This window comes from Poeciliopsis prolifica, unplaced genomic scaffold (genome assembly GCF_027474105.1).
Source record: "Poeciliopsis prolifica strain line A6 unplaced genomic scaffold, Auburn_PproV2 SCAFFOLD002, whole genome shotgun sequence".
NCBI classification, from domain to species: domain Eukaryota; kingdom Metazoa; phylum Chordata; class Actinopteri; order Cyprinodontiformes; family Poeciliidae; genus Poeciliopsis; species Poeciliopsis prolifica.
Window position 1 is genome coordinate 1,444,039 of NW_026562377.1, and position 26,532 is coordinate 1,470,570.

Sequence of the window (26,532 nt, forward strand, 5' to 3'; positions counted from 1 at the left end):
GAGTTTATCTGCAATACGTGGAGCTTTTCCTCCGATGTTTGACGCTCCTGTCAGGTTTCAATATTTGGCCTCAGTAATTCAGTTGAAAGTTAAAAGTGCCCCAATCAGCTCCTGTTAGCAGTGCTTTAATATTTGTGTGATGTGAATAGGTTCAACTTAGTTGGATTAGTTTTAATTAAGTGGTTGAAAAGAGGCAAAAATAGTTTAATATGTTTTGAGTATTTTGGTCTTTTAATGTATACAATTAACAGATGAACACATTTTATTAATAAACCAGAAGACTACTTGAGGAAATGTCCGTAATGTGCTGCTATATTGAAAATGTATACAATAGTAAGACTGAGCTTTATTTTGAAAAAAACAGTGGAATCCATGTTTATGGACAATTATAACTTTTAAGTAAATCCACTCAAGAATTTGGGCTTTTATACTGAAGACCAACTGTAAACTTTATTTTGAAAGTCTGTCTTGTCCCTTATTCCTGTTTCACACATTAGTTATTCAAAACCCAAACAGACAAAGATTGAGGCTCTTATTCTGAAGAAAAACGTTTTCTCCCTGGACATTGTGTCTCCTCTCAATAATAGTAACAATAATAATAGTGAAAATAGTAAAAAAATAAAATAAAAGTCTAAACTTAAAAATAATGTACTAAAAGTAAAAACATTAATAATCATAAATAGTATTAATAATGGCCAACATAATAAAATAGTAAAGAAAATGGTAAAAGAAAATACTGAATAGTAGAAAACAATGGCTATAATAACAGCAATAGTAAAAACCAAAAAAATGATGATATTAATAAAAGTGAGGACGTCCTTCCAGTTGGTTGCTGATGGAAATCAAGTCCAAACAACCCGGAGCTTTTCAGTCTGGAGCTTCTGAAACTCTGAGGAGCTGCATGTATTGTTGCTTCACTTCAGTTCACTGAGCCTCAGTTTAAGTTTGCATGCTGGGTTTCTTTCAGTTTGCATGTCCTCAATGCTGAACCAGCTGCGCTTGGTTTTGTTTCATCAAACCCTGTAATTCAGTGTCTACATGGTGTAATCTGCCATCGTTTTATTTAATTTCCTCCGACCCTTGTCCTTAATTTCTTCACTTGCATTTCCTGTGAATAATCAATCATTCAGGAATCCTTGCCTTCAAAGTTATATTTACCAATTTGTTTTTTATTTTTACTGTTAACCTCCTTCATATTAGCTTGATATTCCCATCAAAGTCCAATATTTCCATAAATAGTGTTTACCGTAAGACGAAGGGTCAGGTCTCTGCTTCATACACGACGTCATGTAGGAATGATGACTGCAGGTTATGACACAGTGTGACTGCAACTAAGATGAATATTGAAATGTTTTGATCTAATTTCTGACTGTGTGTCAAGGTGTTTATGGAGACGTGATGAGAGTGAAGATCCTGTTCAACAAGAAGGAAAACGCTCTGGTACAGATGTGTGACAGTACCCAGGCTCAGCTAGGTAACCAACCGTCTGCACACGCTCAGTGTGACCCATTTTTATTCTTCTATTCGGGTTTCGACTTCTTCAAAAAAAACTATCAGTGCAGCCCGTTACCTGGCAACCCCAGCAGAGTTCCGCCCGTTACCTGGCAACCCCAGCAGAGTTCCGCCCGTTACCTGGCAACCCCAGCAGAGTTCCGCCCGTTACCTGGCAACCCCAGCAGAGTTCCGCCCGTTACCTGGCAACCAGACGTAAACGTGGTTATCTCAGAATGATTTTGGGGGATAAATGTAATGATTTTATGGAGCAGAGTGCAGTGGCTAATTTAAACTACTGATGGGCCACAAAATTCATTACATTGAACATTTTTTATGAACTCTGCGTATCATTAAAGGTCCAAAACATTAAAAGGTTTCAGAGTTACTTAGAAAAAAAACAAAACAATCAATTTATAATATTTTTTTTGTTTGTGATCAGTTTTGTGTCTGATGGTGAAAACTGACCTATTAGCTTCTATCACAAAATCCTATCATGGACCAGAAATGGTCCCCGGGCCACATGTTGGACACCCCTGCCACAGACCTGTCCCGTCCTGCTCCACAAAGTATAATGGGTCACTTGTCAAACAAGATGGCTGCCATGTGCACACATTCAAGGAGTGCATGGATGAAAATAAAAATCCAGATTTTCCAAAATGATTTCTGCAAAACCAAAAATTTTATGAATCATTGTTGCCCTCATAGACTTATTGAAACTTATCGTTTTGTATGAATTTTCTGCATCTGAGGGTCTTTAGCATCTAAATGTTGGCATCACTAATAAGTAGGAGCAGAACGTGAAGGTAGAGGTGTTGACCTTTGACCTGCTTTGCCTGGCAGCCATGAGCCACCTGAATGGCCAGCGGCTGCATGGGAAACCTCTCCGGATCACGCTGTCCAAACACACCAGCGTCCAGCTTCCCCGCGAAGGCCACGAGGACCAGGGCCTGACCAAAGACTACAGCAACTCCCCGCTGCACCGCTTTAAGAAGCCCGGCTCCAAAAACTACTCCAACATCTTTCCTCCCTCCGCCACCTTGCACCTCTCCAACATCCCGTAAGTCTCCAGAACCCAGCCAGACTCGGCAAACCGCAGGAGGAAGGTAAGAAAACGATGCCGGCGCTCTTATAAAACTGGTCTGCTTGCGTTTTTTAGCCCTTCTGTGGTTGAAGACGACCTGAAGATGCTGTTTTCCAGCTCTGGAGCCATCGTCAAGGCCTTCAAGTTCTTCCAGTAGGTCACAGATTTACTCTTTCTAACCTTGAAACCTATGAGATCAAAACTTCCTGGTACTAAAGCGTCAGCAGCTGTGAGTCTGTAGTTTAAATCATTGATTACCACAGACTTGGCTCTGAAGAACACGATCCCGTTGTTTTTCATTTGGTTGTCTTTTCTTTATGTTTTCAGGCTTGGTGTTTATTTTGTGGGTATTAATTAGTCATTTTATGAACATAACGGTGGTAGATTAGCTCATTTAAGCAATTCAAGCTAGCGTAGAAGCCTTTAACAGCCTTTTTCTCCTCCAGGAAGGACCACAAGATGGCTCTGATCCAGATGGGTTCGGTGGAGGAAGCCATCGACTGCCTCATCACGTTCCATAACCACGACCTGGGCGAGACGCACCACCTGCGCGTCTCCTTCTCCAAGTCGTCCATCTGAGCCGGAGGATGGTTTTTATTTTTACACGGCGTCCACTACACTCCAATCATTCCGATGCAGAAACCAACACAGAGTCTGCTGTGATGTTAAATTATTGTGTGTTTTTGTTTTTTTTAGATTCTTTACCTTCAGAGGAAGGTAGGATTATCCCACGAATACGACGCTTCAGAGGTGGGCCTCTGGAGTCCTGTAGTTATTCTCTAAAGTCAGAGAAAAGTCAGTATTCTGAGTTTTAACTGTTTGATAAAAGTTGTCAGAATTTACTGTCCTCCTTGTTGGGACGTTTTTAGCGTCTTCTGCCTTTTGACTTTTAATCACGGATTAAAGTCGGCCTTCGCAAATCCTTCAGACCTGACTTTAACTCAGAATGATCACTTTAATCTCTGATTCTCGCCTGATTTAATAAATTAAGATTGTTAAAAGATGAACCCAGTTTGGGAAGTCGTAGCTTCTGACCGTCTCGTTTCACTCGGGCGTTCTCTCGAAACGCCTCTTGACCTTAAAACGACCTCTGTGCCTTATTCTGACTCAAACACAAAACGAAGCCTCTGAATTGGCAAAAGCAGGTTTACAGATGATAAAGGTTTACTGTTGAGATGTTTTCCTATTTTTGTGTATGTTATTGGTGTTGTCTGTGCTTTTCTGTTAGTGTTTTGTAATGTTGGTTACTGTAGCATCAAACATGTGAACTGAGTGTTTTAGCGGCTTCGCTACGTCATTTAGATTGAACTTTTCTTTCTCGTCACTTTCTGGCTCTTTTCTTTCCCAAATATGCAATCATTATGTAATCCTATATTGTAGCAATATTTTAATCATTCCTGAGCTTTTGTCTTCTTGTCCTGGCTGTCGGTGAGCTCGGCCGTTTCCGCTGCCTTCTTCGACCCGAAGATGAATGTTTTGTTTTGTTTTGTTAGTTGCGTGTCTCTTGAAACGTTTTTAATTTATACGTTTGTGATCCACTACAGCTAAAACCAAAAACAGCCTTTTTAGATACAAACAATTCCACCTGCCTCAGGTTTCTGATTTTTAAGGACTAAAAAAACAAGATAATAGTGGTTCAGGCTTTTATTGGTGGTGTTTTTCTTTTTTTCCTGTGAAAATGTAAATGACTTCAACCAATTTGAAGTCATTTACCGCTGGTTTCGCGGTGTGCCTTCAACCCAGCACTGAAGTCGCAACATCACAAAGTGAAATCTTCTGACGGTCTAGTCAAAGTTTGCTGGTTTGGTTCATTTATCTCTTAATTCTTCAAACCGTCGACATTCCAGCCACTCGGAAGTCCACTCCATTTTCAGTGTAATGCGATATTTTGCTGTCTGAACGAAGTGTTTCGTAGAAATGAGCTGCTGAGGTTTGCGGTGGCGATGCGTTCGGGGCACCTGGGAAAAGTTAGAGGAACTTCGATTAGAAAAGGAAAAAACGTTCCAGTTCAGATTTTAACGTGAAAATTTCACAACGCAATGAGTTTCCCATCATGTTACAACGCGAAACGTTTTGACGAGTTTTATCACGTTAAAACGTAAAACTTTTTCATTTTAATGTTTTTCACATATTGTTACGACAGAAAACTTTATTAAACTTGTTTCATTTAAACAAACTTTCTCATTATAGCGAATTTTACGTCATATAACATGAAAGTTTATTTTTTATTATGATACTGTGAACGTTTGTCTTGATGAGTTTTATCATGTTGTAATGTGAAAACTTTTCCCTACAGTTTCACAGTTTTACATAATTTTAAAATTTTCACGTTTTATATTTTATGATAACAAAGTTTCTCGTTATTGTGCGAAAGTTTTACGTTTTGACAAGCGTTATATCTTATGTGAATTTCTCATTTAATTAGTTTCATATCTTGTCAAAGTGTGAAACTTTGGAGCTGAAAGAAAAAAGTTACATTATAATGAGATGAAATTCATCAACACATTAAACTTTCACATTGTAACAATATGAAATCAGAGTTTTTCACGCAACACAATATGAAACTCGTTAAAACAAAGAACTTGTGTTATACCAAGATGTAAAACTCGTTATAACAAGAACTTACTAAAACTTGAAACTCGCTTAACCATCAGAAGCGAAAGATTTTTTTAACAATAAAATGTCTAATTTTGACAAGTTTTAAATCTCTAACATTCAAGTTTCTTGTCTGGAAGCGTTTTATATCTCACTATGACAAAAATAATGCTCCTGAATTTATTTCCCACTTTTGGCAGTTGCATTCTTCCATAGATGAGATGAGTCATAGATGAGTCTCCTCTGATTGGTCAATTCCAGTGGTCTGATCTGACTCCGCCTATTAAATCTGAATTAATTTTATTGGCTGAAATGTTTTCTATAAAACTAAGAATATTACATTGTTTTTTTCAAAGATTTTTGTCTTTAAATGACATTTACTTTGCAATTATTTTGGTGTTTATACATGAGTTTTTTTCTGTTGGTGTGGAGAGTTGCCAGGATTTCCCCCCATGACGTAAAATGGACCAATGAAAACACTCCAAATGCTGGACATAAAGTCCTTTTATTTACTGTGAAAAAGCTTTTAACTGCGAACACAGCGATCCAGCTGCGTGTTCAGTTTCTCCCTGAGTGCACCCGAATGCATCGTGACCTTTCATTGTCCGGTAGAGCGGGAGCCCGAACCGGGTCAAAGGTCACCTGACTGTACATACATGTTTTATACACGGCTGTCTGAGAGGTGACTATTGGTTTTATATCCAATGAAACGTGTATATTTTGATTCAAGTGTGCAACAAGTTCTGAGCCTCACGTTGTGTCACAAAGAAAAAAATAAATCAGTCTTTTTTTTTTTAAACAAACATTTCAACGTTTGTTGTTTTTTTTTGTTGACAAAAGCATAAAAAAGAAGCATCTCCTCTTAATTTTCATCCAAAAGTGGATTTTAAAATCTGGCAAACTTCACAATTTAACTGAAAACTACAGTGGCCCAGAGGTGCAAATTCATAGTTAACACAGGAAGAACACAAAGCTGGAAATTTGCAAAAAATAAAAATAAATAAAACTATAATTTGAGATTAATGTAAAACGTTTTCTAGAAAAAACATAACTTTCTGAGTTTGAAAAGTTTTTTTCCTGCACATTTTCTGTGTTTTGGAGCTCAAAAAGTTTATTCCTAATGTCTGAGATTAATCTCTTAATTTGAGTTTTCTTGGTGGAAACTTCCAGCACTTTTTCTATTAATGCTGGACAGGATGGGCCTAATTCTCAATACTCTGAAGGATTAAACATAATCCATAATCTCTAAACATAATCCTTCAAGCCTTACATTTTCTGAGGACTTTGAGTCTGGATGAGTCTTTATCTGTCTGCAGACTAATTCATGTTGACAGAGAACAACTTAACACAAAGTGAAAACTAAATCTGAATAAAATCAAGGTCAATCACCAGCAGAGGGCGCCAAACTCCAGAAAAAAAGTTTATACAGAAACTGGGAGGCAAAACAAGATGAATGTAAAAGTTTTAAACTTTTAAAGCTGTAGTTATAATTAAGCTCATCCTTTCCTCAATTGTTTTAGAACATAAATTTGTTTTTGTGCCTGAAATGCTTTTGTTTTTCCATCAAACTGAAATATTTGAATAAAAATAAAAGTTGCTCATGTGATGCGTGGTTGAAATGAGAAAATAATTAGAAAAACGTGAAACTTTACAAATTAAAACTGACTGAAGTTTGGTTTTATTGTGTTTGTCATTGTTCTGGTTTCAGCTAAAAAAGAAAACAACTTGTAAAAAAGTTCAAACGGAGCCAGAAGTGACCAGATGATCTGCAGGAAACATAAAAAGTTTAAATGTTTACACAGACATAAAATTCTTCAAACTAACCACAGTCAATTTAAATCTGTTTATTTTCGTCACCAGTTAGTCTTTTTAAAAACAGATACATTTTACATACAGTTTGTTCTGTCCAATATAGACAAAGTGGTGTTAGTTTCAAGTATTTGCAGACCATTAAATAAATTAGAATATTATTTAAAACGTCCATCAGGATGCGCTACATAGATTAATTTACATATATTTGGAAGTTTGAAAGCATTTATTTATGATAATTTTCCTAATTACAGTTAAAAAGTTTTAAATGAGAATATAACAGACAGCAGAAAAGATTGTCCATTTTCAAAAGCTACTTTTATTCTGACAAATGATCTTTATTCCAATTGCAAACTAAACAATTTAATTCATTAATTAAATCAGTTAAACTTTCTAAAGATTGGATGGCGTTTCTGATTTAACATATTCACTCCTCCAACAATTTCCCGTCATTTTTGTCGTCGTTTCCGCCATGACACTTCCTGTGTGATGTGAAAAAAGTGTTTCTATTGCAGTTTTGTGAAATATGCTGATTTCAAAACAGCCAACAAAACTTGCCTCATTCTAGCACAAAACTGGATGTTTTTAATGAGTGTTTCCATTTATATTGTAGGACATAAGAAATGTAATTAAAACCAAACGTGATGAAGTTTGTTTGTGCAACAAGTCATCAAAAAACATCCTATTACTACTTCCCGTCTTCTTCTTTGTCGTTTCCTACAGTAGTAGCTTCCTGTTGTTTATCATGCAACTTGTGTGATGTAAAAAAAACCTTTTCCATTGCAGTTTTGCAAATTATGCAAATTTTGAGACATCTAAAAAACCATCAGTGTAAAAACATTAATGTTTCCATGAAGCAAATTTCTTTTCATAATTTCAATTTTGTGCCATTTTAAGGTAAATGGAAATGCAGTGACTGATTTTAACGTGTTCTATTTGTTAACGTGTTCAGATTTTCCATCTGTTTGGAAACTAAAACATTTTCTCCTTCAGCTTTTCTCCAACCGTTCTTCATGCTAAAATTAAAAACCGGACATTTGTCCGTTTGCAAGCAGCTCTGATGGCGTCAAAGCGGCGATCTGCAGACGCTTTGTGACCTGAAGATGAGATTTATCCAAGAGAACGATCAAAGCTTCTTTTCTTTTCTGTGAGCGGCGGAGATATTAAAACCAAAGAAGAAGAGAAGTGAAGCGTTCACTTTCACAGTCAGTGCTGTGGAAACAACCAGAGGAGATCTGAGGCTTTACAGACTGGAGAAAGTTCATATCCGTGTCTTCTGACTCGCAGCCGAACAAAGAGGAGGAGGGAAACCAAATGCCGGCACGCCAGCTTGCTCTCACACGGCTGTCAAGCAGGAATCCCTCCAGTCCGAGCCGAGTTAGCATAATCCCCCAAAACGCTGCCGACCCCAAGGAAGAGGAGGAGCCTGAGGAAGGCTCTGCTGAGGTCAAACCGGCCTACTGGTCTGACTGGGACCATCACAAACACAAACCCATCGCAGGGGACACAACTGAATTCACACATTTTCCATAAAGTACTGAAACAAAGTCATACATTTCAGATCAATTTGATGCTGACATGGAAAAAAATTCAATATTTGTAAAACGGTTATCAAAGTATAACTTCACAAAATACTCAACAGTCCTAATTCAATTTTTAATCTTTTCATGAAGGTCTTCTTTTGTAAAATTCATACTTTATTTTCCTAAATTTCCAACTTTATTCTCATAATAATGGCTTTTTCATAAAGCATTACGACAATTCTCAGAACAACTCTCTGCTGTAATGGTTAAAATATATATATATATATATATATACAGATTTTATTCTTGTATTATTACAATTTTATTGTGGTGCAACATTCTGGTATTAGTACAACTTTGTTTTTAATTACTTTTTCATTAGAAATATTTTACTCTGGTATTACTGCAGTTTTATTGTCATCTGAATTTATTCCCATGATATTACAGCTTGTTCCAGTAATATAACTATTATCGTTATATTACATTGTTTTTATATTATTAGGACTTTTTTCTACTTATATTACAACTTAATTCTAGAAATACTTTTGTTTTTATTCTTGTATTATTACAATTTATTGTCGTCCAACCTTATTCTCATGTTATTATGGTTTTATTCTCATGTTATTACAACTTTTTGTAGTAATTTATGATTTCATGTCATGCATATGAACAGCTGTGAACTGTTTGGAATTAAATGGCTGTTGGGAGTCATAGCTTCTGCTGCTGCTCATTTATGCCCTAAATGTGACAAACTTGTTTTTACAGGGTATCTCAAGTCAAAACAGACAGAAAATGGCCATAAAAATCAGTTTAAAATAGTTTTGGAGAAAGAAAACGGCCTAATGAGGGACTTTGACATCTCTGTTGTGATGCTGCTGCTCTTGTCTCTGTGAGCCATTTACATTCCTCTCCTCCTCTGAAGTGAAATGATTTTTAGATATTTCCCCTCCTTGTGGAGTTTTTCGGAGGCCAGCGGGGAACATATTGGCTGAGCCCACCAAGGTGTGCTAATGCCTGGTGGGCAAGTACTTTAAATGCTAATTCTCCCCGCCTATCCGTCCTGCACTCAGAAAAATAACAAATAAAAAACACCCTCTGTCCCGCTAACTACCTCCGAGGCAATTTCTTCCTCCACATAACGTTGGTCCGGCTGATGCCCACCGACTGACCGCAGCTAACCGGGGCTGTCAGGACGCTAATGCTAGCCTAGCCTCCCAGAAAGCACTGTTTGTCTCATGATGAGCAGTCACGCGTGTTTTGACATGTTTGGGGGACAGAAGGAGAGGAAAACAATATTTTGGCAAGAAAAAAAAAAGAGTTGAGGCTCAGCGTGCAGCTAATGGCGGCCGGCTGACAGGTCCATCACGGTTTTTGGCGGCTACTTTGCATCCGTCAAAAAAAAAGAGAAAAAATGGCCGATTATGCAAACGTCCGGTTCACTGGTCGCCATCACCAGCACCAGCGGCTCCATCAGGCGTCGCCATCCTGGTGTTTTGGTGATTGGAGCCGTCCAGCAGGGGGCCGGCAGGTAATTCTGTCCAGGTCTGATGAGACGTAAATAATCGTCCATTTTCAGTCCACATCGTCCTCTGGGTTATAATTAACCCCTTAATTCTGCGGGTTGCAGGAAACTCCTCCACCATGATGGCTGGAACACATTCTGTCTCTAAAACTTGATCAGAACCAGCAAAAACCTCTCATTGGTTCCTCCAGCCAAGTCCTCATAATTCACATTTATGTCCCTACAACACCACAAGAAAAGCTTCTTCTCACACACACACACACACACACACACACACACACACACACACACACTGCAGGTCAATTAAAGGCTGATGGGCGAATCAGCAGACAGTCCATTAAGTCGTCTGTATGTGTGATTTGGAGGTCGGACCCCCACGGAGACGCCTCCGTCTCCTTCAGCAAGGACAAACCCACAGCCGGGGTTCAGACGCAGCGGGGTTCCGCCGGTTCTGTTTGGTACCGGCACAAAGAGCCCGCAAGACAAAACCGACACGCACAGAGTCGGAAAGATTGACAAAACGACCAGAAGCCTGGCAAAAAGAAAATGGACCAAAATAGGTACAAAACAACCACTGACAGAAGGCTGCAAACCAGACGGGATAACCAGAACCAGACCAGAACCAGCACCAGAAACACAATCAGCAGTCCTACAAAAACCAAAATACAAACCAGATCCAGGTGTGGCTGCACACACCTGGATCCGGAGCCTGGTGTGTGTGTGTGTGTGTGCGCGTGTGTTTATCTTCCCCCTGTAAACTGTAATTAGCCTCATTAATTAGCCTGGTTATTGAAACCAGCTTTTAAAACTCCCTCAGTCTAATTATTTCCTCTAAAGTCAAATTACTTTTCTAGCAGACACGCTTCGCCCACAGGGGGGCGCTGTCATGCACCACCTGGAGTGTGAATGTTATTCCAGTGAGTAACATTCAGTAACATTCACTTGAACACTGAATGTTTTATCTTCATGTTAATTTAAACATCTGTTAAGAAAATCAAAAAAGAAACTGAGCTTCTGAAAAAGAGTCTGGAATAAGAAATAAACTTAAATAAAAACATGGAAGAACAAAACTTGAAATGATGTGAGAGCAGAACTTGGTGGTCAGATTTGTGACCTGATTTCATAATTCATAACACCAAACAGATTTACAAGCAGAACCAGTTTGTTCATCTGAACATTGAGATGGGGAGATTTAAAACAAATATATTTAAATAAAGACAAATGTGTAATAAAGGCATAATATGTTCATGTTATCACAACTATTCTCATATTATTTCAACATTTCTCTAGCAACATTACATTTTATTTCCAGTAATATTATGACTTTATTCTAGCAATGTTACAAATTAATATGCAAGTAAAGTAATATTTCTAGAATAATGATTTTATTGTTATACAACTATTCTTGTTTTAAGTTCTTATTCTGGTGTTATTACAACTTTATTATCATATTGATACAACTTTTTTAGTCATATTACAAATCATTTTCTGACTTTTTCAAAGTAATTCTACGTCTTTATTTTCATACTTTTACAACATTTTTCTAGTAATATTACATTTTATTTTTAGTAATATTATGACTTTAAAACATTAATTTTCACAAGACTGTCATTTTAAGACGTTATTTTCATATTACGATTTTACTATCATACGACTTTATTTCGTCTTTTTTCTAGTAAAATTATGACTTTCTTCTACACTATTCAGACGATTGTTTTTAAGTGTTTGAGGCTGATGTTTGCTGACCTGGACGGTCTCACCTGACCCAGACGCTTCCTCTCTGCTCAAACATTCGCCGATGATGCGATGCTCTCGTTCTGTTTTGCGATTCTTCTTCCTCTGTCGTTCTCTGCGTCTTGCTGTCCAACGTTTCTGCTTTTATTCACGGAAACCTCTGAAAGTTTAATAGAGCAGCTCCCATTAATCCGTTGGTTCTATTTTAAAAGCAAGAATTAAAGATTCATCTGTATTCCTCTTTCTCCCTCTATCCGTTGCTTTTCCCTCCAAAGCTGACTCTCTGAAATATTTATGAGTGCTGAATCACTGGATGAGAGGAGGAAACTCCTCACTGCTTCAGAGGGCAAAGTAGCAGCTTCAGCTCCAGGCCGAGCAGCTGAGGGGCGAAACGGAGGCAACGGGAATCAAGAAACTGAAGACTGACATACTGGTCCAAATGTTGGTGTTTCCAATAAATAAAAACACAATTAAACCTGCATGTGAATACGCTTGATCAGTCAGTAAAGTCAGTCATTCAAAACCATGCAGCAGCATCATCCTCCTACCACTTTCTGTTGTCTTCTTCGTCATTTCCTACAGTAGTAACATCTGGTTATTGATCACATGACTGTGTGATGCAAAACAAAAAAAAAGAAGAAAAAAAAGAAAGTGTTTCCATTGCAGTTTTGCTAAATATAATACTTTTGATACAGCCAGAAACCAGCTCAAAAACTAGCTGCAAAATTTTACGCAAAAATGTATTTCTGAAAAATTGGCACGTTTCCATTAAGCAAATCTATTTCTGTAATTTCAATTTGCAATTTTAAGGTCAGTGGAAATGCATCCTGTAGCTACATTTCCTTTACAAATGTGAGCAAAACTTTGTAGACATTCTGGTAATGTGGCAAAAACACAATATTGCAGTTTTAGCGTTTCCCATTTAAAGAGCATTGAATTGTGCATGAATGAGCTTCACTGGATAATTTTGAACAATTCCAAATGTATGCAAATACAAACATTTTCTGGGAGAAGTCTTCATTACTTTAAATGTGGCGATTAAAATCTTTAAGCTATTTGCAGGATCTAATTGCAAAGGAAGCCGGTTGCAGTGATTTATAGTTTCCAGATCAATCTGAGGACGATGGGAGGAGAAAATCTGAGGAACCCTGAAACTTTGGCTGAGTCACATGTTTCTAATGTTTGGAGAGCGCTGCGTCTCTTCAGGGCCCACTAGGACCCACTTCAAACATGAAACCTGACCTGAACAAGTGTTTAAAGGTTTATTAGACACTAAAGGAAAACAGAGAAGCTCATAAAACCCCAAACTGTGGGAACTTAGACAAGGAGCAGCTAGAAATACTCTTTACTGTTACTTTTTTTAAAAAAGTGTGTCTTAGAAACTCTTATATGTGACTTTCTGAATGCTGCAGATATCTTGATATTATGACAAAATTATGAGAATTATGTCATAATATCACAACTTTGGTCTCTTTATATTATGACTATTGTTAACCTTATTCTCATAATTTATCATTTTAACATGAATACACTGTTGTAATGGTATTAAAAGTATTACATTTGGAAATTTCTCAGTTCTGCTGAACATTTTCTAGAAAAACAAAAACTACGAATCTTTTAGATGAACCTCAGAAATTTTCTCGGAAAAACATGAAAATTAAAAGTTTCACAAGTTGACAGTTTTCACCTTTTGAAACTCGTTCCATGTTTTTCTCAAAAATTTCTAAGATTAATCTCAAAATCTGTTTTTTTGACAGAAATTTGCTCCCTTCATATTTTCTCTATAATTGTCCTCATACCTTGTTTCAGCCATTTTCACAGCAGGGGTTCCTCTGCTGGAGGTGGGCGGGGCCTGGCTGGATCAGAGGCCCCGCCCACCCGAAGCCCCGCCCACCGGGACGCACCGGGAGCTGCAGTTTGGAGCTGAGCCGGTAATCAAGCCAAACGCTCCTCCTGCAGCTGCGACTAAACTTTTCTCTTTGTTCCCGTGTGCACGGGTCCGAGCCGACCCGGTCCGGTCCGGTCCGGTTCTCAAAGTTTGTGAGCAGGAGTTTGCGGAGCGGCGGAGATCCGCTCGGTTGGACCCGAAGGTTACATAAGAGCGGACATAAATCCTGAATGAACTCCGTGTCCGGCGGCGCGCCGCTCCGCGCGTAAACGCGCCGCCGAGTCCAGATTCCAGCTGAAAAGCGAGGACGCGCGGTTCTGACCCGGTTCTGACTGAGTGAAAATGAAAGTTTGGAGCAGGTTTCCCCCCCTGGATGCACGCTCGGAGTATCTTCCTGACTTTAGAGTGTGGAGCGTGAAGCCGCGCGTCCTGGCGCTGAACGGGATGGATGATCGTGTGAGCGGCGGGATGAAGCCAGGCTGCTGTGAATAAGACTCCGCTCCTTCCTGTGGATATAAAGTGACTGAAGGACGGTGATTTTCTTTTTTTTTTTCATGCGCTTCGGTTCTGGTTCGAGAACAGCCGAACCGAAGAGACGCGGATGCTCGCCGCGCCGCCGCTCATGGCGCGCTCCTGGCGGCCGCCGCTGCCGCCGCCGCTGCTGCTGCTGCTCGGACTGCTGCTGCGACTCTGCTGCGCCGTTACCGACGACCGGCTCATCTCGGACCGGTACGCGGTCTACTGGAACAGCACCAACCCCAGGTAAGACCCGGACCGGCCTTCAGGCCGAACTCTGCTCCCTGCAGGATCGGATTTGGATCATGATCTGATCAGAAAACTGAATCGACTTTAAATTGGAAGTTTTTTTAAAAATCGAGTCGAATATGAATGGAGAGTCGTGGAGAAATGAAAGTTCGCTGCAGGGTTTTTACAGCGCAGATAAAAACTCAAAATGCCTCCCAGATGTTAGAAACTGCAGCTTCAGCTCCAGTTTTACAGCCTCTGGTTCTGCTTGGCACCAGAAACCCGAACGGTTCTGATCCAACAGGTGACATTTCTCAGCTCTTTTCCTTTCAGCTCCAGGTTGGATAAAATGTTGGCAACTGATGTTGATGCAACTTGGAGAAAAACTTTCACCCAAACGTTTTAAATTCCCTCTGAAAAATGAAAATCACTGAAGCATTTTATTCTTCAAAAATATGCAAAAAATCAATTCATTTTGTCTTTTTCAATCAAGAAATTTAACATTTGTTCCTTTTTTCAGTTAATAACTTGATAAATTTTGGTTGCATGATATTACTGTTACTGCTCTTGTTATTTTCGACTAAAATTAGCAGGGGAACCGTTTATCATTTGATATTGTTGCAAACATTTTAACAGTTAGTTTAGGTTTAGTCGTAATAAGGGAAAAATGGCTCCTGGCCGCTGCGACCGGCTCAAGGTGACATCTTGTTTGGTCCAAAGATCTAAAATATTTGATTTATGGGAAAATGTGACGGAAATAACGAACAGGAATCACAGAAATCAAACGTTTCTGTATTTTTATTATTAATAATGTCTCTGTAATGGGGGAGATTTTTTGGGTCAGTTAATTAACATTTTTATGCCACAATATCAAATGTTTCCCATTTTCAGTGAAGGTCAGCCATGTTTGGTTCTGAGTTGCTGGTTCAGCAGGAAATCTGAGGACGACTTCATGGTTCGTAGGAAATCGCAGTTAATTTTTCAGCGTTGATTCGCTCGGGCGTTTTGGCGCCGTTCGTCAGTTCAGACTCCAGATGTTTCGATCTGCTTCCACACAACAAAATAGTTCCCTTTGTTTGCCAAAAAACTGGTTAAATTGTCTGGAACACATCCGATTTTTGTGTGACCTCTGACCTTCACTTGAAAATTGACATTTTTTTCTCTTTTTTTGTGCGCCTAGCAGCAGAGTGTCGTCCGTTCTGATTGGCTCCTCAGCTGGCCAATAGGAGGCGGCGCTGTTTTACGGATTACTGCAGGATTAAATATGAAGGTGTTACTGAGGAAGAATTTTTTATTGAGATTTGTTTTAGATTCTTTTAAAAACGTTGCTTTTTTAAAAAAATTTCAAAATAAAAGCACGATAATGAGCCCAGCAGAAAGCAGGAGCGAAAAGTTTGATCTGGAGAGTTTCAGCTGCAGGAAAAGTAGTTGCAGGCCGTTCTCGTAAAGAGTTGGAGTGTGTGTGTGTGTGTGTGTTGGAGTGTGTGTGTGTGTGTTGGAGTGTGTGTGTGTGTGTGTGTTGGAGTGTGTGTGTGTGTGTGTGTTGGGGTGTGTGTGTGTGTTGGAGTGTGTGTGTGTGTGTGTGTGTGTGTGTGTTGGGGTGTGTGTGGTCCTCCAGATGTGAGGTTCTGGGTTTCCAGCTGCCTGATCGTTTGTGTCCCTGCTGCGTTCCTGTAATAACAAGGCAGAAAAAAACGATTTTTCTCACTGGAGAATTAATATATTTGTTTCCAGCGAAGCATTAATTGATTTATAGCCAATGGAAGTTCATGAAATACCCAGAAAAGGTTTCTCCTTTCCGCCGTTCATCTGCAGCAGGAAATCCGTTTTCTATTAAACGCCACGCGGAAGATTTCAGGAGGGGAACCTGCTGCTCCCCGTCCCGCCGTGACGGTTCTGTGGTTCAGCCCGATTAGGTCTCGATTAGAGGGTTTAAACCACCGTTCTGTTACTGGTTCTGTTACCGGTTCTGTGACGGTTCTGTGACCGGTTCTGTTACCGGTTCTGTGACTGGTTCTGTGACGGTTCTGTGACCGGTTCTGCTCAGGGACGATTGAGAGATCTGTTTGGGTTTGCAGGAACGTTGGCGGGTGGTTTGGGCCGAGTGAACAGAAACGGGTTCGCTGTCATTCCTGCAGCTCAGGCGTCTTTAAATGTTCACTTTCGTACCTTTTAAACTCTAATTTAATGGAAAATAAAATAACAAACATTAAATAAAATTTGGCAGATTTTTAAATAAGAAAATTACTGAAATTAGATGTTTTACTTTTTTATCTAACAAAATTGTTGAACTGTCTTTCATATTTTTACAGTTTCCTTTTAAACAGTTTATTAGTCACTTTACAAATAAACATATTTTCTGACATTTTAAATGTTATTTTTCAGCTTTCTAAACTGTTTTAAATGAAGAATATTAATTTTGCCACTAGCAGCTTTAACTGACAGAAAATGGAGACGTTTCCTGCGACGTCGAGACGCAGCGAACGTCTCAACGTCGGGAATCGGACCCGCAACAGCCGTGACTGGGTTCTACGGCGACGCCACACCAATTGGTTTCCATTGGTTTCTAAATATTTTCATTAGATAATTTGATTAAACGTCCAAACTGACAAACTCTCCTCCAATATTTTAAAAATATTCGGTTTGCACAGAAAATTGATTTAAACGTCGGTCAACTGAACGAATCCAAACAAAATTTAAAAATGTTTTCGGTCAAATTTACTGAAATATTAAATCCAGTCTAATTTGTGTTTATTTAATCCATTTTGTAATTTCAGGATAAAATCTCCCAGATTATGATGATTATATTTTGAAGGTTTTTGAAAAACCTGTAATTTAAAACCAACATTTGATCGTTTAAACCTGAAATAACGAGCAGAGAAAATCCAATCAACAAAATTCTTTTATAAATTATAAAATGGTGAAATAATCCCGGAATAGGTTTGAATTTCGTCTCGGTGAATCCTGCAGACCCTGGTCTGTTTTTGTCTTCAGCGGATTTGACTGAAGGAGACAAAAGGTCATGAAGTTGACCTCTGAGTAAAAATAAAAATTACTAATAAATTCAGGTGTGACAACTTTAAATATGCAGATTCAGAAAAAGGCAGAAATATAGAAATAATAGTCTTTACATTCAGAAAAAATACTGTGAAATTAGTGCCTTTTTAAGTTAAACTGGGTCAAAGGTCATTGTGCTTCACATGCAGAAAAGAGAGAAACTTGGAAATTTGTTGTTACAACAAAAATATTTTGGAAATGTACGTATTGTTAATGAGTCCAGTTTGTGTTAGCAATAACTTTACGAAGCAAAATGAACTGCAGGCTTAAAACCCACCAATAAAAATCCAGGAATCGGGTTGGGGGTCATCGGGTCGGGCTCATCGGGTCGGGCTCATCGGGTCGGGCTCATCGGGTCGGATCAGCTGGCGGAGCTTCCCTTTCTCGACTCAAACTGTCAAAATAAGACGAATTAGTAGGCTGGTTTGTGAGCATCTGCAGCAAAGGGTCTTAACTTTGAATGTTGATTCTGGTTTGCAGAAATTAAATAATTTCTTTCTTACTAGAAATAGTAATTGTAAATTAGCTAAAGACGAATCACACTATTGATTCCTGCAGCTCTGATTACGGCTCCATCCGCCTCCATCTGTAATTCTTATGAAAACGTGTTGATATATATTATGATAGATTTGATGTTTTTAACTTGTTGTCCACTCATTTTAATTCTCCTGATCTTTTTGTCTCATTGGCTGACTTCATTTATTATTTTTTTGACCTTGAAGCAGCTCGTAGATCTTCTCTCTGTTTCTCCGCTGCAGCAGGAATGTCTTTGGATCGGCACATTTAGGTCCAAGCTTTCTCTCTTCATTCATAGAAATCTGTTTCCATTCATAAAATTGCAGACGTTGGAACTTCTGCTCCCAACATTTTGGCTTTGAACTGTGAAATATATTCAAAAATGACTCAAATTTCCCATATTTTTTTCCTAAAGTTGCTTTGGGAAGGTCAAAACATGCATCTCAACGACACTGATGGTTTTTGAGCGGCCTGTAATGGCCGCTGCCTGGACTCGCTCTGCAATCTGATGCCTGTTCAGTTTGTGCTAATTGAATCTTTCTGACCTTGTTCAGTTTCATCTGAAGTGTAAATGTATTTATCTCGTTCTGAGCTGCCTCCTGACACTTCAGATCTCAGCAGCCGGATGATGGGAGGAATAATTAGAGGTTTATTAGGAAATAAACACGGCCGTCCGGTGGTTTCAGCAAATGAGAGCAAAAGTAGAATTGTAATGTACAAATGTTTCAAAAATTTGTATCTTTTTCTCCTTTTGTTTGTATTTCGCAAAACGGGCCAACCGTTCGCTTCACTTCTGATTTCTCTACTCATCCATGTGCCTCCATTTTTGCAGGTTCGGTCTCCTGCCCCCGTCTTTCTTTTAGGGAGTCGATGTTCACCCAGGCATCAAAATGGCCCCCAGCTTTTTGGTTGAAGGGCTTCACCACCACAACTTGCCCCAACAATAAAGAGGTGCACAGTACGGCTGTAAAACGGAGGGAAACGGTCAAAAAATGTTGGAATCGTTTGAGTAAAGACAAGAATATAATCATGATATATTTCAGAACGTTGATCCAGATTTATCACCATGAAGTTGAATAATGGCGTTCTCTCTCGTTCGGGCTTCGTTTTATTTGTATTTCCACTCTGCAGATAATCTCCTTCAGCATCTTTCTCTGATTTTAACATGTAAAACTAAATAAAAATTTGATCTTTTTATTCACGAAGCACCAAAACAGATTGGTCTACTTTCCCGTCACCTTCTCCAAGAGCTAATCACCAAAGACACAAAAAAACATTTTTATTTTACTTTACAATTTTGTATGGAAACCAGGAATTTCCAGTCACAAAATGTAAATAAATGATTAAATAACGTGAGCATGAAGCTGGGTTCTCAATGTTAGACTTGGGACTAATCCGATATTAAAAACTGTATTGTTTTAATTCTAGTTTTTTTTTACATGTTTGACCAAAGTAATCAAGCTTTTGTTTTTATCTGTTTCAGTCTCTTGATTATTTATTTTACTTTGGCTGTTAAACCTGCCACAATCTGCAATTATTCAATTAATCCATGATAAAATGAGTTTGATTAGAGATGAACGATATATCGTATCGGAAGATATTAGTAAATTTCGAACATATCGGTATCGGCCCAATATGTTTATTTTTGTCTGTTTCTGTTTCTTTTCCCAAAGCTGTCTAAACGGTAGTGAAATATATATATCAATAAATATTAACATTGGATATGTATATAACTTATTAATGTTTTTTGAAGGTCTGAGTGGCTCTTTCTGAATATGCAGCTCCAGACTCAATACTGTCAGAATCACAGATCTAAAAAACTAGACAAGTCTCCCTTTAAATGATGGACACGTTTAACGGTGGATAAAAAAACATATTGTAACTTATTTTCAGATATATTTTTTTAAATGTTATTTGTATTCAAGAAGAAGCCTGGAAGCAGAAACGTGCAGACAGTTTGGTTGTATTTATTAGGTTTTCAAGCAGACCTACATTTCCAGTTTGTTTTTCGGTTTGGGACGATATTAGTTGCCCATTTAGAAAACGTTCAGGAGACACAATCTAGGAAAACTAGAAGTTGGGATGGTCCGATGATTGCTTCATTGGTGAATCGCCATTTGGGACCAATAAGCGTAAATTTAGCTTGTTTGAGACTGAGATAATTTTTTTCCACCGTATTTTGTTTTAAGTTTGCATTTTTCTTGTCTAAATGTTAAAAAAGAATCCATCAATTGAATTTAATGTTTTTCTGTTTCTGTTCACAAGAAACTGTTGAACTTTATTGATGTTTTATGGCCATTAAAATAATTGGGTCTGAACCGAGAAATCGCGAGAAAATTGTGATAATTGTGACGCTTTTGAGTCAGAACCAGATGGAGAAAGAAACTGGGTTTAAATCTTTGTGATCTGAGCAAATATTTCTTATAAATCGTTTCTTGTATCATTTAAATGTCTGAATCTGCTTCCAAATGTCGGGACCAGTAAATGTGGGATTCCATGCTGTTCTCAGACAGCCTTTCCTTTTCCAGTGACGTCTGTCAAAACAAAATTCTTCTTTTTTAAAACGTTATGCGACACAATAAGAAGTCTTTTCTCTGCTCCAGTCGGCTCAGGTTTTAGCGCTGCTCTCTGCAGGGGGCCGGCTGCTTTCCCATCTGATTTTTGTTTAAATGTTCCTGTAAGTAGCTGAGAGTCTGTCTGTGGTTTGTGTTTACTGTGTTTTCTATTTTAATCCAGTCTGATCTCATTTATTCTGTCAGTGAGTCATTTCACTAATGTCAGCGTCTTTCTGGGAGCAGAAAGGAAGTCGGAAATGTATTAATTATTAAGCAATCAAAGTGGCACTTGATGAGTTTTAGTATCAAAAACAGTTTTCAGTCATAAAAATTCAGTGATAGGAAGCATTTTGTCCGTAAAAGGCCAGAAAATAATTTAACGGCAATAATGGAAAGCTATAGTAACAGATTTTCTCTATTTAGAAGAATTTCTAAATAAAATCTTTTAATTCTTTACTTCAGATTACAAAAAACGAAAAGGAGACAAAATTTCTAAAAATAAAAATCTTCAATATTTGACTATTGTAAAAAAAAACACAAAAAATATCTATCGAGCAATTTTGGAAACACAAATCTAACACCTAAAATACGCACAGAAATAGAAATCGTATTGCTTTGCATTTCAAAACATCTGCATGAATTTTTTACCAAATGTAAATAACAAACTTCCCCATATTGGACCAGTTAGTCACTGGACTGTTAACCCTGCTGGCTCATAAATCAGGAGATTTTTGAGGAATAACACCAAAGTATCTTTGACTTTAACTTTGAAATCTCGTCATATTAAGCTGAAATCTTTCTTTTTCCACAGTGGAAGGTCGGAAACGAGCAGCCAGGTTTTTGCAGTGTATTGGTGAGGTCGTGTGATGGAGTGCGAGCGTTCCCTGAAGGCGTGCTTAAAGCTCCCCAGCGAGGTTCTGCCGGTTTATTATTTCGGTGGCAACGTTTCTGGGTCCTGGGCGAAGTGTAGCGTAGTGTGTTGACAGCTGTGGCAGCAAATCCATGATGTGGAGCCTGCATGCGTGGCTGGACCTTCAGGAAGCCGAGGCTCAAATTCAGGGAATCCCATCAACGCAGCAGTTAGCGCTGGGCCAAAAAATCAGTTTCCATAAAAATGACGATTCTCATTTACTGTGATATAGAATCGATATAAAATGTCCCAAAATCAATTTAGAAAAAATAAAACTCATTTGTCGACAGCAGGCCTCTATAATTGCAACTTAGTTTCATCACAATACTATTTTGGAAACAAAAAAATTGACGATAATAACGATTTATTACTTCCTCTTTAAGTCATTGTACTTAAAGAGGAAGTAATTATTGTCCCACAAACACTTGAAAAATATTCACCAGTTGCATAAAGAAATGTGAATCTGAATTTAATCGTATCTTTGAATTTATCTTTGTTGATTTTTTTAAATGGTTCACTATCAATGCCAACAACACAGACAGATGTGGGGGTTTAAACAACATTAATTAGAGTTTTTAAAAATGATTGATAAATTTATCAGTATAATCGATAAACGTCTCGCAGGGCGTCTTGACGTCGCTGCGTGAAAATCACCAAGACAAATTAGAAACCATAAAAATAAGAGAAAATATTCAAGCAGCCAACATTTGGCAAACCTTTGGACTAATTTAGTCTTTGCCACATTCAGAAACTTGGACTGAACTGACTGTTCAGTCTGAAACGAAGACAGAGCGATTTGGGTTCTGGTCCGGTTCAGAACAACTGCAGGACAATTCAAATGAACCACTTGCTAGCATGCTAGCTATCACATTAACTACCGCTACCTATGCTGGCTACTATGCTAGCGCTACGCTAGCTACCAGCTACCAGGCTTCAGAAAAGTGACATAAAAAAGAAACAAAAAGAAAACTGGGAATAGTGAAGCAAAAGGGGGGAAAGAATGAAAACTGAAAATATAAAAGTAAAAACCAACCATAGTTCAGAGCTATTAGCTCTCAATGCGTCGCATGTTAATCCTCTCTGACCTGTTGGTGACGTCACTGTGTTTCGCTGTTGCCTGTAGGTGTCGCCATTTCTGTGAGAAACCTCTGAGTTTCGATAATAAATCTAAAGGATTCGTGGTGACGCTGATTCTTATTCTTGACGATTCTTCACATTTCAGTTAGCTTGGTGATGAGCTCCAGCTAGCTGTCGCGATGTTTCCCAGCCAGCTGTCGCGATGTTTCCCAGCCTTAGCGTAAAATCATTTGTTTTAGTCCCGCCTCTGGTCGAAACATGTAATTTGGTTTCAAAGTATTTCATTTAGTTTTCCTAATGAACGTCACACTAATCGAATCCTCATGTTTGAGAATCATCAGCGTTCGTATAAACTTTGTCCTCCGCTCCTATGAGGCAAGAAATTGTTGCTGTTAAAGTTAAAGAAGAAATTAAACGCTCAGATCAGTCAGCGTTCCTCTGCTGCACATGTTTTTCCGCAGTCTGAAGATCTTTGTGTTGGTTTCCTCCTCCAGACTGGCTGTTCAGTCTGAGGTTAAGTAAAACATTTTTTGGTTATGGCTCAACTCTGTCTCACTAAGTAGAATCACGAGGAAGTAAAACGGTCCTCTGTTACCGCTGCGCCGCCTCCTCGACCCAAAACCCCCAAAAATGTTAACTTCATTAAGGTTCCCTCAAAGCAGAGCGAGACTCCAGAAAATGTCCTGAGGCCGCCGGAGGGATCCGGGCGAGAAGTTCCTGATGGATTCAATCAAAACCAACGTGTGAGGCTGGAAAACACGAGTTCACGCTCAAACGAGTCACTGTTTCTGCACTGAAGGGACCGCAGAGTTCAACAGCACACTGTAATAAAAGCAGTTTGATCTTCTTATGAAATAAAACTGGAAAATTTATGCAGGAATTTAAAACATGTGCAAGAAAATTAATTCTTCGTTACATTCAGACCTTGTAGCAGTTATAGTGCATCAAATGTCTTCCATCATCTTTTCTCTGATTGGTCAGTTTGAATTTTCCCTCAACCAATCGGATTAAAAGATGGGAGAGAAACTCTCATTTGGGAACTTAAAGGGACAGAATCGTGTAAAATCAACTTTTCTATAATGTTTTTACCCTCATCTAAAACAATCCTGGAGTGCTGCTTTGATTCTGTCCTACATGTTTCAGACATGCTTTAATCTCCATTCAGCTGGGCCTAGCCCCGCCTTCCCGACTTAGCTCCCCCACTCAGCTCCTTCAGACTAGCCAGCAGCAATTAGCAAACACCTGGTGGAGCTGGTTATAGGAGCTACTGCTCAGAGCAACGCTGGTAAAACATAGTTAACGGGTTCCTAGAGGAGCCATGTTGGGAAGGCAGAGCTCCAGAGAGAGCAGGAGTTTTTAAAGAGACAGAGACCCAATTTCAAAGTCTTAAATTACAAAGTCAGATTTCTTTATATTTGATACGCATGGCATTTTCATAACTACTGAAGGTAACATAAGTGGCTCTAAAATGGCTTTATGTGCCTGTAAAACTAATACTGCTTCTTTAAGAGTCATGCAGTTTGTGAACTATTCATACCTGAGGAACTGTTCAATCTTCAGGTGGGAGTTTGCATCACTGAAATGTTTGTAGGCATTTTGATATGAACTCACAGTTATGCCTTTGCACAAAAATAAGCAGGGATCTTTAGATTTTGTGTGAATTTCCACAATTTCAGAATAGTGAATAAGCGACTGATTGGCAGCTGGAGACTCGAGGGCCACTTAGAAAACTGCGGCGGGCCGCATTTGGCCCACGGGCCACGAGTTTGACACATGATTCCAATGATTGTTGATGCAAAGATTCAGGTGTTTGGTTGCAGGATCTCTCTGGTTTAGGTGTGTCTGTGTGTTAGAATGGCGTAGTCAAAGTCCAGACCCAAGGCTGAATCTGGAATCAGTGACAAAGTAGATAAATGATGCTCAGTTATCCTTCGTATTCAATCTGCTGAGTTTGAGTTGTTTGATAAAGAAAATATGGACAAAAAGTCTCCAGATGTTCAGATTTAGTTGAGACGAAACCAGAAAGGAGGAAAAACAGCAAAACTTTGTCAAGTGACGCAAATAATTCATCGTTCTTCACAGCGAAGCTGAATTTCTGTCCCCAAATCCCAGTGAAATACAACAGATGGCCTGAAACGTGGAAAAATAAAAAGGTTGAGCATTTTCACTAAGAGACTAATTAATTTTATCATTTGTAATTTATGAATGCATTAATTTCAGAGAATAAAAACGATTTCGTTTGAGTTTAAAATCAGTAATAATGAATGAATGGTGATCTAAAGCAGGGTGTCCAACGCGCGGCCCGGGGCCCATTAGTGGCCAATAGTTCCAGTTTAAGAAACTCATATTATTGTTACCAAACGTTTTATTTTTACGTCAGCAGAAAATTCTTGCAATGGACAAAGTATTCCTGGTTTTTCAGCCAAACTTTAATAATCAGTAGAACGTCGTTTATCCAGAGACTTTTACCCAAAAGACGACTTTGCTGCATGAAAATGAGCTTTTCTATAATTTAATAAACTCCGTTAAATATTGCAATCTTTTTGAAAGAAATCCTATTATTATAACTGAATAAATTCTTTGTTTTTACACAGAAAATGTGCAAAATCTTTTGGATTTATAGAGAAAAGAAGAAATTGGACAACTTCTTTTGTTTTATCTTGTGACAATTTAGGATCAGATTTTTTTCTCCAAATGACAAAAAGTTTGGACAAACCGAACCGAAAGTATTTGATTGAGTTGATGGCACTGATTTCTCTGCTGTTAATTGTTCATTAGTGTTTGGTCATGTCTGACTGGTTAGCGCCGCGCTAACGCCCCTCATCCCTCTGAAAGCGACTCCAAGGTGATGCGGCTGGACTGGTTTCTGGAGTTTGTCTCCCAGTTTGTCTCCCAGTTTGGCCCCAGTTTGTCTCCCAGTTCGTCCAGCCTGCAGCTCTGCACCGCTGGAGGAGAAAATGGCGGCCGGTTTGGTTCAGGAAAAGAAAGCGGTAACGCATCGCTGCAGCCGCCATTTTGTTAAGCCGGGGTCAGATTCCTTCCTCCTCCGGATGAAACTTCACTCAAACTTTTCCTTTTTCTTTTTCCGATTGCTCTCAAAATGAGCCCAAATCTTAGTAGAAGTTTAATTCTGTTTATTGTTTGTCATTTTTTTCAGTCAAAATTAAAGACAAAAAATCGTTTGTACTGAAAAAGGCGAACAATAGTTAAATTCCTGTCATTTTATGAACAGTAGGATGAAGCACAAGCTTCACTTTTTCATACTCAAAGCATCATAGAAATGAAAACTTTTCTGTATATTTTCTAAACATTTCATGAAATTCAGTCTGCAGAAAAGAAAACAATCAAACTTCAGTTTGTTAAACTAAAGTTATTTATTTAGAAAATGATTTTCAGAATTTTTTTTTTTATTCTAAAGGGAAAAACATTTTTAACTCTTGAATTACTGAGTCTCTTTAACTGAAGTTCGCTTGTTTTTAATATTCGTCTTCATCTTTAATTATTTCAAGTAAATAATTTTCATTTTTTCTTTATTTCAAACGGCTTCTGTTTAAACCTGGGAAGGAGTTTATAGTCCTAAAGCTTTAACGCATCAGACGCAGATATAATTATTTTAATGTGTGTTTGTTTCATACGAGTTTCTCCTCACAATAATTCATGTATGGAAGTAAATTCTTTGGACAAACATCATTTTTATATATTTTTGTCTTAAAGGTTGGAGTAAGATCCTGAATCTGGATCCGCGTTAATAAAAAGGTGATAAATCGTGGAGAAGGGGCATCGTTTGAGCGTAAATGAGCGGTTTGGGTTATTGAAGCACGTTTAGCTCTTCATTACAACCTCATAATTCTCTGCAGGATTTATCGCCTCTGTCATCTGGATCCAGAAAGGAAACTGAGACGAGTCGGTCCCAGAGAGACTCGCAGAGTGAAACTCATGTGGGCTGTTAATTATGTCGCTGCTGCTGCAGCTCCTGCTGCTGCAGCTCCTCCTGCTGCAACTGCTGCTGCTGCAACAGGAGCTGCAG

General features: G+C 38.6%; 2 protein-coding genes and 1 long non-coding RNA gene across 3 annotated transcripts in view; 2 read left to right on the top strand and 1 right to left on the bottom strand.

Moving 5' to 3' along the window:
- Positions 1-6,847, top strand: part of ptbp1b (polypyrimidine tract binding protein 1b) — a 22,351-nt gene extending 15,504 nt beyond the window's left edge. The window contains exons 12-15 of the mRNA XM_055055132.1: positions 1,382-1,474; positions 2,335-2,551; positions 2,651-2,728; positions 3,022-6,847. Coding sequence (XP_054911107.1) covers positions 1,382-1,474; positions 2,335-2,551; positions 2,651-2,728; positions 3,022-3,154 — 521 coding nt within the window. The 3' untranslated portion in view covers positions 3,155-6,847. The remainder of the gene's footprint in view (positions 1-1,381; positions 1,475-2,334; positions 2,552-2,650; positions 2,729-3,021) is intronic.
- Positions 4,458-22,686, bottom strand: LOC129376051 (uncharacterized). Its single transcript, XR_008607706.1, has 4 exons — positions 22,462-22,686; positions 17,725-17,841; positions 11,785-11,918; positions 4,458-4,533 (listed from the first exon to the last, which is right to left on the bottom strand). It is a non-coding gene; the product is annotated as an uncharacterized LOC129376051 (long non-coding RNA).
- LOC129375966 (ephrin-A2-like) overlaps positions 13,564-26,532 on the top strand; it is an 81,941-nt gene continuing 68,972 nt past the window's right edge. The window contains exon 1 of the mRNA XM_055055368.1: positions 13,564-14,408. Coding sequence (XP_054911343.1) covers positions 14,248-14,408 — 161 coding nt within the window. The 5' untranslated portion in view covers positions 13,564-14,247. The remainder of the gene's footprint in view (positions 14,409-26,532) is intronic.